The following is a 16,302-nucleotide window of genomic DNA, read 5'->3' as shown; positions in this document are numbered from 1 at the left end:
ACGTTTAGCGAGACATTCAAAGATAAAACCAGCTTTGAGATCAAGTCCAACCCCAGCCCTGATGAACATGGAGGTGGGAGATGACAAAAATGATCTCAGTGGGTGAGGTAGGAGGTGAATGTAGTCATTCTTATGTATCCCTACCCAAGTCGTAGAGGAGAGGCCTGGAATGAGGAAAACAGTTTGCCATGTAGCACAAAGTCAAGACTAGATCCCTCCTTTCCTGATTCCCAGTGCAATGCTCTTACAGCTGCATCAAACTGCTCATTTTATTTATTTTTAACATTTTATTAGGGGCTCATACAACTCTTATCACAATCCATACATATACATACATCAATTGTATAAAGCACATCTGCACATTCCCTGCCCCAATCATTCTCAAAGCATTTGCTCTCCACTTAAGCCCTTTGCATCAGGTCCTCTTTTTTTTCCCCTCCCTCCCCGCTCCCCCCTCCCTCATGAGCCCTTGTTAATCCACAGATTGTTATTTTGTGATATCTTGCCCTATCCGGAGTCTCCCTTCCCCCCTTCTCTGCCGTCCATCTCCCAGGGAGGAGGTCACATTGCTCATTTTAAATGGAACAAGCCTGCTCATTTTAAATGGAACAAGCCCGTGTTTTCGTAATACGAGCCTATTTTAAATATGTACATAAAGGAAAACAGGTTTGAGGTTCATAAAAAGGTTCAAACCAGTCAATAGTACTCAACAGTCCCACTTGTCTCGGAAGCTTTAGCTTAAAAGCACACTAAACCAAGAATCCCGAGATGATAATGAGGCTTCCACCCCAATGCCATTGAGTCAAGTTTGACTCAGGAACCCGGAAACCAAAAAACCAAACATAAGCCAATTTGAAAATCAAAGGACCAGAGTGGATGTAAATGAGTTATTAAGAGGCAAAAATAGGTTCAGATCCAGGAAAGCAAATTCTTAGTACTGTTTGTTCCCTCTAACTAGCTTGGGTGTTTTTTCACCTGTACAATGGAGATGGATGCTGCCTTCTTAAAGGGCATCACCAACTGGACATCCCCTTACAGAAGGGTCACGAAGAAGAGATGAGCCAGTCAGGGTGCAGTGTAGCAACTATGAAACATACATCTTTCCTCTGCTTCCTTCCTCAACCGCCCCCCCCCTCCCACTATCATTACCCCTATTCTTCCTTACAAATCTGTCTAGAGGATATACACTGGTACAGATAGGAACTGGAAACACAGGGAATTCAGAGCAGATGATCCCTTCAGGACCAGTGGTGGGAGGGTGGAGGGGGTGGTGGAAAGTAGGAACAGATTACAAGGATCTACATATAACCTCCTCCCTTGGGGACTGACAACAGAAAAGCGGGTGAAGGGAAATGTCGGATGGTGTAAGACATGACAAAATAATTTATAAATTATCAAGGATTCGTGAGAGGGGAAAAATGAGCTGATGCCAAGGGCTCAAGCAGAAAGCAAATGCTTTGAGAATGATGGCAACAAATTTACAAATGTGCTTGACAATGGATGTATGTGTGGATTGTAATGAGTTCTATGAGCCCCCAATAAAATGATTAAAAAAAAACCCACTGCCATGGAGTCGATGCTGATAGATTTGGACAACTGATCCAGTTTTTGGTCATGTTGAGTGTTGAGGTGTTTTTCTGCAAGTCAGATTCTTTTGAGATTTTGATGTAAGCTACTGAATCCTTGTCCCAGAAAATGGTACAGACAAGTCCCTGAATACAACTTTAGAAGGTCCATGAAACTGTGACAGGGGTGCTAGCTATATCCTCAAAGGGGGCACCTCATGCTCTCCAGGTTTGGAAACAAGAAGCTGCAGGTCTGCCATGTAATAGTCAGTCGTTGGCAAACTGGGAAAACAAAACATAGGTCACATGGACAACTCAATTCTGTCACAGATATCAAGTATAAAATGTAGATTGACCCAGAAATGTCATACTCTTGTGGAAATTGTGGGTAATCTGCAAAAGACACTACAGATCATTCCCATGTGCCTATTTCTTCCATCTTGTCTGCACAGCTCAGATTTACAATGGTCATCTGTCTGCAGAGCGCAGTTTGGAAGGAACAGTAAAACTTGCTACCTTTGAATAAACTTCATCCCCACCTCAAAATTTGGTCTACAAGAATATGAATTAGCTTTATCCCCTTCAGATTTCTCCAGAACAGGTAACAATTTGATCAGTATCCATGGTCACAATATCCTTAGTCTGTCCAAAACAGTGATTTAAAATGTCAATAGATATGCAGCGTCTGAGGCTTGGTTCCACATCTGTCCTGTTTACTCATGAACTAGGATGAGCTTTCCTTTACGCCAACACATCCTATTTGCTCGGACAATATTATGAAGAGGAAATGTCTATGCAATGTTTATATTCCTGCTGGCCATTAGGCACAACTTTGTGGATCAGGCTAAACAATATGAGAGGCAAATGATTTTCCTTGGCCTTGATCCCATACTCAGAATTATTAAAGAAACCAAGTTGAATTCCATCAAAAGATACTGCCCTGATGATTTGTGCAGATCAGCACTCCCAAATTTCTTTGTAAAAAGGGTTTGTCTCTCAGCCACCCCCAGTTCATGTTTACAAAACTCACTTTAGCTACTGGTCATTAGGGCTAGAGTCCAAATTAGTGCACGCTTGCAGCCTCCTTTGGATCACTTATTCCAAGCAATTATCTGCAGCATGAAACTAAATGTTAAAAACATAGTCATTAGAAGTCACTTGGAGCTCATTCAATCGGAGGCCAAATAATCATTTAAGATACTTCCCACTTCCCTAAATGGAGATCAAGTCTACATTTAATTTCCTTTGCTCCAGACCTAATTAGCGTCTCACAGGATGACGTTGCTTATTTAGCTGCAGCTCCTGCTTTACCGATTTTGATTCTAAAGCTACCCTAAACCGAAATGTTTTTCCAAAGTATATGAAGGCTTAAGTGGGTGTAGTCATTTGAAAAAAGAAATTGGTGTGCGGGGCTTCAAAATATTCCAGGAAAAATTCCACTAATTTGTAATTCCATTATCCCACGGACTTTTTGAGGCCCCTTCATATTTTCTAAACATTTTCCTGCCAAAATACAAATCAAAATATTTTTTTCTGTTACATACCAACTGAAGAAGCTTAATATTCTTTTCAATACAAGGATGGTGTGATATAGGTCTACTTTAAAATGTCCTATTTTATTTTGGAGGAAAATAGCTAATTAAAAAGGTAACATGGATACACAGGCTATTCGTTTTTCATGGTTTTATTGTATTTTAGTGTTTATGAATACAAAACTTGGATGACATGCCCCCCACCTCAAAATGTGGTCCACAAAAATATATCAAATAGATGCAAAACAACTCTATTGATGTGAATGAGGGGGCTCGGAGTGGAGACCCAAAGCCCATCCGTAGATAACTGGGAATCCAGTCAGGGAAGGGTCACAAGGAAGGGACCAGTCAGCTAGGGTGCAGTACAGCTGGTACAGATCAGAGCTCTCGACACAGGGAATCCAGGATAGAGAAACCCCTTAGGAACAGTAGTGGAGTAGCGATTCTATGAGGGTAGGTGAAGGGGGGGAATCAGGGGGGAAAAGGGGGAACCGATCACAAGGCTGGATATATAATACCCCTCCTACCAGGGGGATGAACAATAGATATGTGGGTGAAGGAAGAAAACAGATTATATAAAATAATAATAATATGTAATTGTTCAAGGATTCGCGATGGGTGGGAGGGGACAAAAGAGGATCTGATACCAAAGGTTCAAGTAGAGAGAAAATGTTCTGGAAATGATGATGGTAACATATGTACAAGGCATGCTTAATACAACTGAAGTATGGATTATTATAAAATGTCTGAGCCCCCCAAAATGATTAATAAAAATATATATTATCAATATTCTTACCACAAAAATAAATTAAACCTTACCGCTGGACAAAACCAACAGTTTGGCACAGGCCTTGGTGAGCTTGTAAAACAAGTTAGGATGTGCTTCAACTTGTGTAGGAACATTCTAGCATCCACCTCAAGACATTTGGCAAAATAATCATTGGCCCCCTGCCATTACTGGTGGTGCTGTGCCTCGGGGAGGGGAGGGGGACAGAGGGTACATGGGTGGGTGTTAAAGACCCACAACAGGCACAGAATCACTGGCTCAAGACGGACCAAAGCTCAATATAGGGTCATATACAACGGTAGAATGACTCCAACAGTCAATGCCTGGAAAGCAGGTTGTAAGTCCTTCACAGCAGAAACAAGATTCAATAGTTTTCAGAACACTGGAGGGAAAAAAACCCCACAAAACACGCAAAAATAAATTCAAGCTGCTTAAAGGTATTGACGGAATCAGGTTACCAGTCTTCAGAAGAGCCAAAACCCATCTGCAGACAATTCGACATTCTCTCACAGAAGGGTCACAGGAAAGGATGAATCAGCCAGGGTGCAGTATGGCACTGACAAAACACACAACATTCCTCTGGTTCCTGAGGGTTCCTCAACCCCAATATCATGACTCCAGCTCCACCTAATAAATCCAGCTAGACTGGAGTAGGTACCCTGGTAGACAAGAGCTCTCAACACAGGGAATCCAGGGCAGATAAATCCCTCAGGAACAGAATTGGGAGTAGTGATACCAAGAAGGTAGGGGGAGCAGGGGGAACGATAGCAATGATTGACAAAGAAAAACAGAAACGTGGGTCAGTGGAAGACATGAAAATAATAATTATTTATCATTTATCAAGGGTTCACAAGGGTAGGAGGGAAAAAGAGGAGCTAATGCCAATGGCTCAAACAGAAAGAAAATGATGATAGTAACATTTGTACAACTGGCGTATAGATTGTTATAAGAGCTGTTTAAGAGCCCCCAATAAAATGACTTTTAAAAAATCCAGGCTGCTTAACCTTCCACCATTCTCTTGAGTATCAAGCCCAAGCCGCCTTTGGCCACTTGCAGGGGTGTCTTTTCTTCTTTATTCTCAATGTAAACACTTGCTCCGTGGGACACCAGCAGTTTCGCTTCTTCAACTCTCTCCTCATCACAGGCTAAGTGTCTGAAATCGGGATCATAAAGAGCATTAATCATGGTTAGGATTACCTGCAAGGCAATCTAAAGTGCACACGACTAGGCGTGGTATAACTGGAAAGTTATATTATCAGAAAAGGAAAATCAATTTATGCAAGGAAAACTGTTCATAGAGTTTAAAAGTCAGCCCAAACGCCTTACAGTGCTGGGCTGACTAGAAGAGAAGGGACCTCTCTGAATGGCAGCCTAAGAAAGAACAACTTTAGTTGATGGAATAAGAAGTGGTTTCCCCAAATTCTGACTCCAGGTTAGAATTTAGATAAACCTCAATTCATACGGTCACTAACAATACTTCACACATTTGTGGTTTACATTTTGTACAAGAAATGGAAGCGATTGTGTCTCCTTTGGCCCTTATGGCTAGTCTAAGTCAGCAAGGCATTATCATCACCATTTTACACTTGCAATGGTGGCAGGTTACAGTTTTTGGTTTGTTTTTTTTTTGCCTATAGTAACCCAGCTGAGCAGTAAGTGAACAGGGAAAGAAACGAACCTTTGTGATTGTTAGGCATTTACAGCTTGCCAAGCCCGGGTTTAGGTTCTTTACATGTTATTTCAATCTCTCCACAATTTGGTGCGGGAAGCATCACTAACCTCATATTCAAATCCACTACCATCGAGTTGATTCTCGATTCCATCTCTTAGTGACTCTACAAGACAGAGTACAGCTGGCCCTTTGGGTTCAAACCACTGGCCTTATTTGTGGTTAGCGTAATCCAACCCAGTAAGCAACTCAGCAAGGTTAAATAACTTCTTTAAACGCACATACCATGTATATTCATGTATAAGCTGAGTTTTCCAGCACATTTTAAATGCAGTTTTTGTGGTATATTAGGTGCCTCAGCTGATATTCGGGTCAGCTGATATTCGAGTATATACGGTAATTGGTAGGCGATAGAACTTGATTGAGCAAACAGAAGGTAAAAACAACAACAACTCTAAAAAAACAAATTCAAAGCAGTTGCTATCTACTGCTTCTGACTCATGATGACCCCATGTGAAATTTAGGGTTGCCATGAACAACATCTCCAAACCGAAAAACCAAACTCACTGCCATTGAGTGGATCTTGACTCAAAGCCACACTAGAGCATAGGGCAGAACTGCTTCCCTTGGGATTCTGAGACTATAAATCTTGAGGGGAGTAGAAAGCCTCACTGTTCTCCTACAAAGCAGCTGGTGATTTCAAACTGCTGACCTTGTGGTTAGTACTCCAATGCACAACCTACTATGCCACCAGGGCTCTTTGTTGAACAGAATCTAGCCATTCCAAAATCCTATGACTTTTTCCGAGAAGCCTACATTGTCGGATTCCTTAATTTCCTCTAGGCCAGTCTGCCTTTCTAGGTATGGAGAAAAGAGCTGCAATGTGTAGGTGTTTCTTTCGTTTTTTGTGCAGGTCTTTCTAAAGATGGTTGCCAAGAACTACAATTCTTTTTTTTACAACTATGAGCTAGGAAAATATGACTCGAAAGAAATTGAGTGAAGGTCAAGTTGGAAAAAGGTTGAACCTCACTATTGGCTAAACTGAAGATTCATTTGCTTTCTTAATCAAAACATTATCACTCTTCAGCAAGTAATCAAGTATTAAGGGGACAAAAATATAAAAAATGACGTTTGGTTTGCATGGTACACATAAATCCACTCCAGATGGATTTAAGAGTTCAATGCAAACTGTAATGGCCACTCTTCAAGAAAATCAATGAAGCATTCAAAAACAAAACAAAGCTACAATAAAATACGAGTGACTAAGTAATTTCCAGGTGGGTTAGGGCTTCCTAGTCATGAGGGGAGACTAATAGGGTTGCCTGCCTATACAGCTAGTGCTTCTAGTCTTTTAAAAAATATCATGAACAAAATGGAAAGGCAGACAAACTGGGAAAACATTTCCAATGAATGGTCCAAGAGATACATATTTTATTCTGCTCTGTAAACCATCACCTAATTCATAATAGAAAGTTACAAACATGCAAAAAAGAAAGAAAAAGATGAATCTTCTTAGTTCATCAGGTAAAGAGCACTTAAAAAACGTTCGGTAGAAACAATGCCATTCCCTAAAAGGAAAGAGAACGGGACACAAAAAGTCACCATTCAGAGAAGAAATGGAATTAGCCAGGCACTTTAAAAACATCCAGCTTCCCTGAAAATTGTTTATCAAATGTAAATTATGATGAAGGAATACCATTTTTCAAATCACAAAAGGGGGATTTCCGTGTTGGTGAGGGCTACAGGATCGTGGGAGAGCACCCAGCTACAACTCCTCTGGAAGCAATGGTCATGTCCGTCAGGAGTTTAAAAATGCATCTGTTTCATGCCCAGCAATTCTACTTCTAGGAGTCTACAGTAGGAGAATCAGTAGTATGGCAGGTGTTTCTTTTTTGGGGGTGGTGGTGGGGGATCTGCAAAGTTGGTCAAATGCAGCACTATTTACAATAGTGAAAAACTCAAAACAGTTCAAATAAGCAGTTCATAGAGCAGTAACTACATTAAGGTAGAACATTGTATCGACACTGAAATAAAAAATCTAATGGCATTAGAAAATGCTCTTAATATACCATTGGGGGAAAAGAATAAGATGTGAAAGTGAATACACAGTATGATCAAAATTCTGTTTAAAATACACACACACACATATTTATATTTAAAGCATATATATATATACACACACATATTTATATACATACATATGTAAATTTGTGGGAAAACAGAATTGATAGTGGTATTTTCCCATTAACTTTTAGAAACCCCTTTATGTGTGTGTGTACATATGTAATGTATATGTATGTATAAGACACACATAAAATATATATTCATATACAAAAGCTTGGGGGAAACATCCAAAAAATGTATTAAAAGTTATTTCGGGGGGGAATGATAGACAATATTTAATTTGAACTATTTCTGTATACTTTCAAAAAAATGTTTTTGCCATAGACAAGTAGTAGGTATATAAGCAAAATAATAATAAAAAAATCATGGTTAGGAATTATGGCACGAAGGCAAGTGTCAGGTAGAATATAAACGAATGACTGCTACTGGTCACTTACAGAGGAGTGTTACCCTCAGTGTCTTGGATATTTGTGGATGCTTTGTAGTACAGAAGGATATGAATCATCTTCAAGTTACCCTTGGCAGCTGCCCGGTGTAACGCTGTAGCCTCAAAATGGTCCTTAGCATCTGGATTAGCCCCACCTTCTAATAACATGACAGCAATCTGGAAAAGGAGAAGAACAGAAATGCCAAGATCTACTTGTGCGTGTATAAATGCTGATTCCTTGGAAGCAGCATGCCAGGAGTGGGGCCATACCTCATGCCTGTTTTTGGAAGCTGCGTAATGCAGGGGAGTGCAGCCATTTTGATTGACAGCATTCACTTGAGCACCTTTGCCCAGAAGGGCCTTGACAATCTCGTCCCGGCCAGCAGAAGCAGCAATATGAAGAGGAGACCAACCTGCCTGTGCGAGGTGGGACAGACAAAAACCAGGGAAGAAAAGGTACAGGTATTAAAGAGAGACTTATAAGCAGTGTTTACAGAGAACTTTGCACAAATGTTTTTATTTAAAAAAATAAAGCAAAAAAAGTCACTTCTCATTTTCTCCTCATTAAACATCATAGACATTTTGGAAACTAAAACTTCTGAAAAAGATGAGAAAACTCCATCAACACAGCCAGAGCCCTGGTGGCAGTGGGTTATGTGTCGGGCTGCTAACTGCCAAGGTTGGCAGTTTAAAATGACCAGCTGCTCTGCAGGAAGATGAAGCTTTCTATTTAAGATACCAGTTGCAGAAACCCCCCGAGGCAGTTCTACTCTGCCATATAGGGTCGCTATGAGTTGCTTTCAACTGAGTTTGGTTTGAGTCTTTTATAACACATTCATTTTTATTTTAATGTGTTTTTTACCTGTTATTATCATTAATTTTTAAATCAAAATTGGGATCATCTGAACGGAAGTTTGTGAGCTTCATTTTCCACTTAGCTGCTGGTTGCGAGCATTTGAAAATTCTTTCTTTGGAAAAAGAGCTTTATTGGTTGCATGTTGTTTTATCATATGGTTATGCCTTATTCCAAGGAGTCCTATTGGCGTAGTAAAGAGCTGGGCTGCTAATTAGGTCATCAGTTTGACACTACCAGGCACTCTTCAAGAGAAGGACTGGGCTTCTACTCCAGAAACGAGGTCCAGTCGGAGGAGCCCACAGGGGCAGTTTTCCCCTGGCCTACCAGGGTTGGTGTGAGCCAGCACCGACTTGATGACAGTGATTGCCATGAAACTCACTGTTATTTCTTTGCTATTGTAAATATTATTTCAGTGAATGTTCTCCAAAAGGAATCATAACCAACAAAAAGTTTTCCATCCTGATTCAGTTTAATTTTAAAATGACCAATACTGTGACAGTATCTCTCTCTATATATCAAAATATGGTATCTAGTCTCTCATTATTCAAACCAAACTCAGTGCTACTGAGTTGATTCCGACCCATAGCAACTCTGGTCTGTGTAGGGCTTCTGAGGCTGTAAATGTCTACAGGAACAGATAGCTTCATTTTTCTCTCACAGAGCAGCTGATGGATTTGAACAGCCAACTTTGCAGTTCAAAATATACCTCTGAGCATGCCACTATGGCTCATGATTCAGTATTCTCTCTCTCTCTCTCTCTCTCTCTCTCTCTCTCTCACACACACACACACACACACACACACACACACACACACACACACACACACAAATGAATACAAGTCTCTTATATTAAACTCTATTAAGCCTTCACATTTCCTAGAAATCCATTTCTAGTTTGGCTAGGGGAAAACGAGGTCAAGAGAAGTCAGACTGTTGATCTTACATCAGAGTGGCAAAACTACCATTTTAAAATAATGTGACGGTTAAGTCTGTGTTGGTCACCAAGACCATGCTGTAACTTCCTAGGCATATAGGTTCCGACTTTCATTTATATGCTAACCAAACACCAGTCTGGAGTCTAAAGATAACTGAGTCTTTATCAATTCCGCCTAATACTTACATCATCTTTATCATTCACTGGCACTCCAAGTTGCAGCAAGAATTCAACTATTTCGGTATGTCCCGCCGAGCAGGCCCAGTGCAATGGTGTTCTGTTGTCCTACAAAGGAAACAAAAGCAATAAGATCAATGGTCTGGAAGAGAAGTAGAAATAAGACAAAGAAAGCAGAAAAAAAAATCACGCCTAGACACCGATAGGTTGGAACCAAGAAATGGAAAACACTGCATTGCCAGGTAAGCCGCCTTTCACCCTTTTACTTACTGGCATAAGAGAGAAACCAAGTTTCGTTACATCTTCACATTTGAAATTATTAAAATTTGCTAGAACATAATGAAAGCAAAACAGGTTAAGTGTAGTCTATTGGCAGGCTGAGTGAGAAAGGAACATTCAAGAAAAGGGAAGTTTCCTGGTTTCCAGGTTTTAGTATTATGGGGAAGGGGGGATTACACTGCTGAATTCTGGGCTAAATACATCAGTGAAAGTAGATTTTGAAAGTGATTTCACTGCTTTGAAAGAGAGCTTTGGTTGCTTATTATTTATGTCTCTTTAAATAGCACATATGCTTGTGGGCACAAAACAACAACAATACCCAACCAACTGAATTTCACTTACCCAAACTCCCCGCCACTGAGTCAATGCAGACTCACAGCGACCCAACGGAGAGGGTAGAACTAGCCATGTGGGTTTCTAAGACTAACTCTTTATGGAAGTAGAAAGCCTCATCTTTCTCCCACAGAAGGGCTGGTGGTTTCAAAGTGCTGACTAAACTTGAGGCTAGTAGCCCAACGCGTAACATAACCACCACAAACAAACAGATAAAACAAAAATCAGTGGAATATTTTACTGTTATCATCAAAAGAAAAGAAGGGGACAAAGCACGTCAGACACAGACCCTATAAAACAGAAATAATTCCCATCGTACAGATGGGGAAATTAAAGCTTCTCAGGGTTAGTCATGTGTCCATAATTAGTTAGTCCATGGTGTATAGTTGGACTACACTAAATCCGTCTGACTTTGAAATTTCTCCTACCAAAATGACCCCCAACTTAGATATTCTAAAAATAACATACATTTGTGGAAATGAAATGCTAACAAAACTGGTGGAGACTTTATAGTATATACATACATATATGAAGGTAATGGAAAAAGTATTGTGACCATGATTCGAGTCCCTATATATATACCACCAACAATACATGCTTAAACATGTCCCTGTGATCAGTGGATGATTACAGACACATTCTCTCAGGAGCACACTCATGGTCTAGTCTCCTTAGGGTACCTTTTTCCAAAAAAAGGAATACTTTTTGTGCCATGGGGAGAGAATCAAAATTTGAGGTAAGGCCTAATATCGAACTTTTGACAAAACTCAAGTAGGCTTCCTTCCCAATTACTGATACTTTTTGCACCAAGTTGATGGGACTGCTGCCCCCACAGAAAACTACAGGTTTTAGATGGATCAAGTTTTTAGAAGAAAGTCAAGATCGCAAAGACTAGCCAAGGGAGGGAAGGTAGTTAACCAACACTGTGAAGTGAAATTTCTGAATATGTCTCTTCTAGCCATGTCTAACTCCCACCACAGGATTTGGGTGGGATTATGCAAATAAGGCATGCATAATACTAACAAAGGGGATTGGTTGGTTTGGGTTTTAGTTACCACCACCCCTATTACGTCCCCACCCGCCACCCCATAAGGATGAGCATGAAGCAGGAGCAGAGAGGGAAATCCCAAGACCATTGGAAGAGCACATTCGAGATGTCTTGTCTACTGCTGAGATCAGGCAAGGAGACCATGAAATAGAACAGAGGGGCAGCACTGAGACTATGAGATTGTACAGTAGAGCAGTGGGCTGGCTTCCTGGCCCACAGAGGCCTAGGCCAAGAGACCACATGGCTGAGAGGCTAAGGACTAGAGTGAGACTTGGCTTCTGGCTGAGGAGAGGTGTTGCTTGTGGACCAATGACTGTATCCTTAATTTTTGCAGATCTTGATGTGCTGTAACCTGTTAACCCCCCTAATAACCTCTCTTAATTGTGAGTATTGTTTGTGAGTTCTGTGTGGCCGTTGCAATGAATGATTGAACCCAGCAAAGAAGTGCTTTGGAAGGAATGGCTGGTGTTAGAATTGGTAAAGATGGAGAGTGGAGGCCTATCTGACCTGTCTTGTGGCAAGAGGTGTCAGATAGGGCCCCCTCCCATGGCAATAATTGCACCAACGAATGAAGACTGTAGCTGAAGTCCAGAAATTGGTGGGGGGAAAAAGAGTAGAATCACCATTGGAGTGCTAGCTAATAAAACTGGCATCTCAAAAGTTTGGTCATTTTCCACTTTCAATGAACATCTTGGCTCAGCAGGTGTAAGACTCAATGGGTACCAAAAGAACCGTGCAAAGATCAACCCGAGTCTTTGAAACAATGCAGCCACTGTAGATGATTTTATGAACAAATTCAGAGAGCACGGCTCAAGCCAAACAGTGGCTTCTAATGGCTAGTCAAATTCAAAGCCAAGAAGTCAGCTCAGAAGGTTATGGTTGTTTTAAGGTTCAAAAGGGGCAATCGTGATCAAAGATATAGGATGATTAAAGAGAAGCTGCCCCACAGGATGCTTTTCCACCACAGGATGGTTTTCCACCACAGGAATGCACCTGATGATTCTTTGAGAGTAGCATGTGCCGTCCTCCAAGAATCTCACTGGGAACATTCCCTCACCCTCCAGCCCTGATTTTGCCCCCATGACTTCTTTTTCTTCCCCAAACTCAAAGAACATTCCAAAGGAATACGATTTGAGTCCCTTGAGGATGCCCACACTGCTGCTTTGATGCGGCATAAATCAAAGGATGCGACATTCTTCAGGGAAGGGTTAGAGAGATGGAAACGCCTCCTTCAGAAGTGTATAGACCGAGATGTGGAGAAACGACCGCTTCACATTTTAATCTTTTTGTTGAATAAACTCTTTTTGTTACTATCGATCATTGAAAAAACAAAAAACAGCCCACAGAAGAGGAAGCAACAAAATCTTGCTGTTTTCTTCATCCAGTCAGAGCTTGGGGATAGTGCAGGTTTGGTTCCACATTAAATCAATAAAGTTATTCTCACCAAAAAAGCGAGCCATGCTAATTTTTCTCCAATGTAAATGAAAGTTATACTAAATTGCATGCAGTCTATTAAACCTAACTTTCTTATGTACTGGAGAAAAATAATGCAATCTGTTAAAGAGGGGCCCTGGTGGCATAGTTGTTATGCATTGGGCCGAGGTCTGAAAGGTCAGCAGTTTGAAACCACCAGCCACTCTGGAAGACAGAGCTTTGTACTCCCTAAAGAGTTACAGCATTGGAAACTCACCGGGCAGTTCTACCCTATCTTCCAGGGTCACTGAGTTGGCATTGACTCGATGGCAGTGAGTTTGGCTAGGTTTTTGGTAGTTTATTAAAGGAGCCCTGGTGGTACAAGGAATACAGTTCAAAAACTATCAGCTGCTCCACAGGATAAGCAGGGGGCTTTCTACTCCCATAAACAGTCTCGGAAACCCACGGGGGGGGTGGGGAGGGGTGGTGCGGGGGGCCAGGCATTGATTTGAGTCAGCATCGACTCGATGGCAGTGAGTTTGGAGTTTTGGGTAGCATAGTAAGTTACAAGTTGGGCTTCTAACTTCAAGGTCAGCAGCTCGAAACCACCAGGCACTCTGAATGGGAAAGATGATGTTTACTGCTCCTGTACGTATTTATAGCCTTAGAAAGCCAAAGTAGACATTCCACTCTGTCCTTTCTTTTTTTTAAAATTAATAAATCATTTTATTGGGTGCTTTTACATATAACAAGTCCATACATCCCTTATATTAAGCAGACATGTACAAATATTGTGATCAGTAATTTCAAATCTACTCTGTCCTAATATTGTCTAGTAGTCAATATTTAGTATGCGATAACATTATAAAACAGTTTGAAATATTATAATGACCAAAATGTGATAGATAGGAAGTGAGTACATGCTGTAGGGAAAATGGTGCCAACAGTCACCCCACTCAGGGTTGCCACAGACCTTCAACGTGTAAAAAATTCAATGCCTGAGACGTGCAATACAATTGTTGTCTGCAAGAAGCTAGTAGTCCTGATTCTCAATTTATACTTGTAAATTTCTTAGCCCAAACTCACTCACTGCCATTGAATTGCTTCAGACTCTTAGGAATTCTATGGGGTAGGGTAGAAAAGGCCCTAGGGTAGCGATTCCCAACCTGTGGGTCGTGAATCCTTTGGGGGATCAAACAACCCTTTCATGGGGGTCGCCTGATTCATAACAGCAGCAAAACTACAGTTATGAAGTAGCAACAAAAATAATTTTATGGTGGGGGTGTAACCGCAATGTGAGGAATTGCATTAAAGGGTCGCAGCATTAGGAAGGTGGAGAACCACTACCCTAGGGGGTTTCCAAGACTGGCAATCTTCATAGGAGTAGAAAGCCTTGTCTTTTTCCTGCAGAGTGCCAAGTGGTGTCCAAACGTCTGACCGTGAGGTTAGTAGCATCCCAAGTAACCCACTGCACTGTCAGGGTTCTTCCTTTACTTAGCCACGCCTATGTTTAAAACACATTACTTTCAACTGGATTACAAAAATATTTCAGGTACATAACAGAAGGAATATAGTAGGAACTCTTATAGGTTAAAGAATTCAAACTTTGCCATATTTGCCTCATCTTCTAAATTTTTTATTTGCTGAAGGTTGCAAGCAACAAATTCCAAATATTTTATCTCTGTGTCCCTAAATACTTCAGGTGCATCCCTGAAAAAATAAAGATAATTCCTTATGCAGTTAGTGGTTTGCAATTACAGATATTAAAATTAACCTAAGTCCTTTACAATATCGAATAGCCAGTCTCTAGTCAGATTTCAATTGTCTCCCAACTGCCCCCCTTTTTTTGCCATTGGGTTTGCATAAATTAGGATTCAGGCAAGGCCCCCAAATTGCAATTATCTTTCTTAAAAGTGTCTTGAACTTGAATAGCCTCCCCCTTTTGATGCCACCAATGTGCAGCAGAATCACTAAATTCTCAAGGCATTATTATTAATAGTAAATCATTATTCAATCTATATTCAGATTATCATGAAAGAACACCTGGTAGTGGTGGGGGCCATTTTTAAAAGGAGTAATAAAAGGAAAGTTCCAGAAAAGAAGTTTCCTGGTTTCCAACTAGCTTCCCAAACACCACCACGTGGAGACATGGCACACTGTCTCTGGCGCTCAGAACAATGCCTGCCCAATAGGAGGCAATCTTTAAACACAATGGGTTTCAAAAAGTTGGTGGGAAAAGGGAATGAAAAGACAATGGGAGTTTTTCAAGGAACCTTCTAAAGGCCCTTCCTATTTGGTGGGTTTACGGAGGTCACCGTTAACATTCTAGAAACTCAGGATGAAAGGTCCTTTGAGCTTGCCCATTCACTTCAGTCCTCGTTCATCCCAAGGCAATCCCACACACCCTTCTAGTTCGAACCCTCTGTACTTTGCAGCGCGGATTAAGGCCAACGCTGTGAAAGGAAAGGTAATGAGGCACCTTCTAAATTTCTCTCCTCAGTACTTGTTACTACCACTCGGAACCATTTTGTTTGCTCGTGACAGTTGTTACTGTCGGCTTCTTCCATTCAACCGCATCCCCAGCGCCTAGCAAACTGCCTGGCCCAGACGAGGCTTGTGTTTCGGTCAAATAAACTCGCTACAGTGAAGTTTCAGAAGGCGAGCCTACCCTAAAAGCTTTCCTCCTCGCGGACTCGCCACTAGTTAAGGGCATGGCTGAGAAACTCGGTCCGACGTTCTAGAAACAGTTCAAATGTACGGAGCTCAGTATTGGGTCTAAAGAAGCCCGAGGCCTGTGGCCTAGGCCTGGTTTGGGACCTCGAAGGTACCGGGTGGGAGGGGGAGCCACGGATGAGGCGTCGTGGCGGGGGCTACACCTCACAGAATGGGCCGAGCTCCAACAGAGCCCGGTATGGCTTCTGGCTTCGCCACCGCCTAGCTCAGGAAGAGGTACCACCTCTGCTTTACCTGGTCCGTTCTCGTAGCCAAGGATTTATCGGCTAAGATGCTCTCCTTCAACTCCTCCAGCTTCCCATTGTAGGCCAAGTTGCAAACCGTCAGGTTAGACACACACCCCTCCATTTCGCTTTTCTCACGCGCGCTGGGAAGCCCGCCCAAGGACCGCCTCACGTCGCCGTCTCCTTCTGCCAATCAAAGGA

At 41.6% G+C, this 16,302-nt stretch overlaps 1 protein-coding gene across 2 annotated transcripts; it reads right to left on the bottom strand.

Annotated features, from left to right (window-relative positions):
- Positions 1–3,233: 3,233 nt before the first annotated feature.
- Positions 3,234–16,271, bottom strand: PSMD10 (proteasome 26S subunit, non-ATPase 10). 2 transcript variants are annotated; one of them, XM_075538813.1, is made up of 5 exons: positions 16,112–16,269; positions 10,081–10,179; positions 8,375–8,521; positions 8,115–8,281; positions 3,234–5,037 (listed from the first exon to the last, which is right to left on the bottom strand). In XM_075538813.1, the coding sequence occupies exons 1-5, from the start codon at positions 16,223–16,225 to the stop codon at positions 4,884–4,886; spliced, it is 681 nt and encodes a 226-aa protein (XP_075394928.1). In that variant the 5' UTR covers positions 16,226–16,269; the 3' UTR covers positions 3,234–4,883. The 2 variants fall into 2 exon arrangements, with proteins under 2 accessions (XP_075394928.1, XP_075394929.1); XM_075538814.1 differs by having other exon boundaries at positions 4,900–5,037; positions 8,194–8,281; positions 16,112–16,271.
- Between the last annotated feature and the right edge of the window lie 31 nt (positions 16,272–16,302).

Source organism: Tenrec ecaudatus, chromosome X (assembly GCF_050624435.1).
Source record: "Tenrec ecaudatus isolate mTenEca1 chromosome X, mTenEca1.hap1, whole genome shotgun sequence".
Classification (NCBI taxonomy): Eukaryota; Metazoa; Chordata; class Mammalia; order Afrosoricida; family Tenrecidae; genus Tenrec; species Tenrec ecaudatus.
The sequence above is the reverse complement of the archived record's forward strand: the minus strand, read 5'-3'. Positions and strand labels throughout refer to the sequence as shown.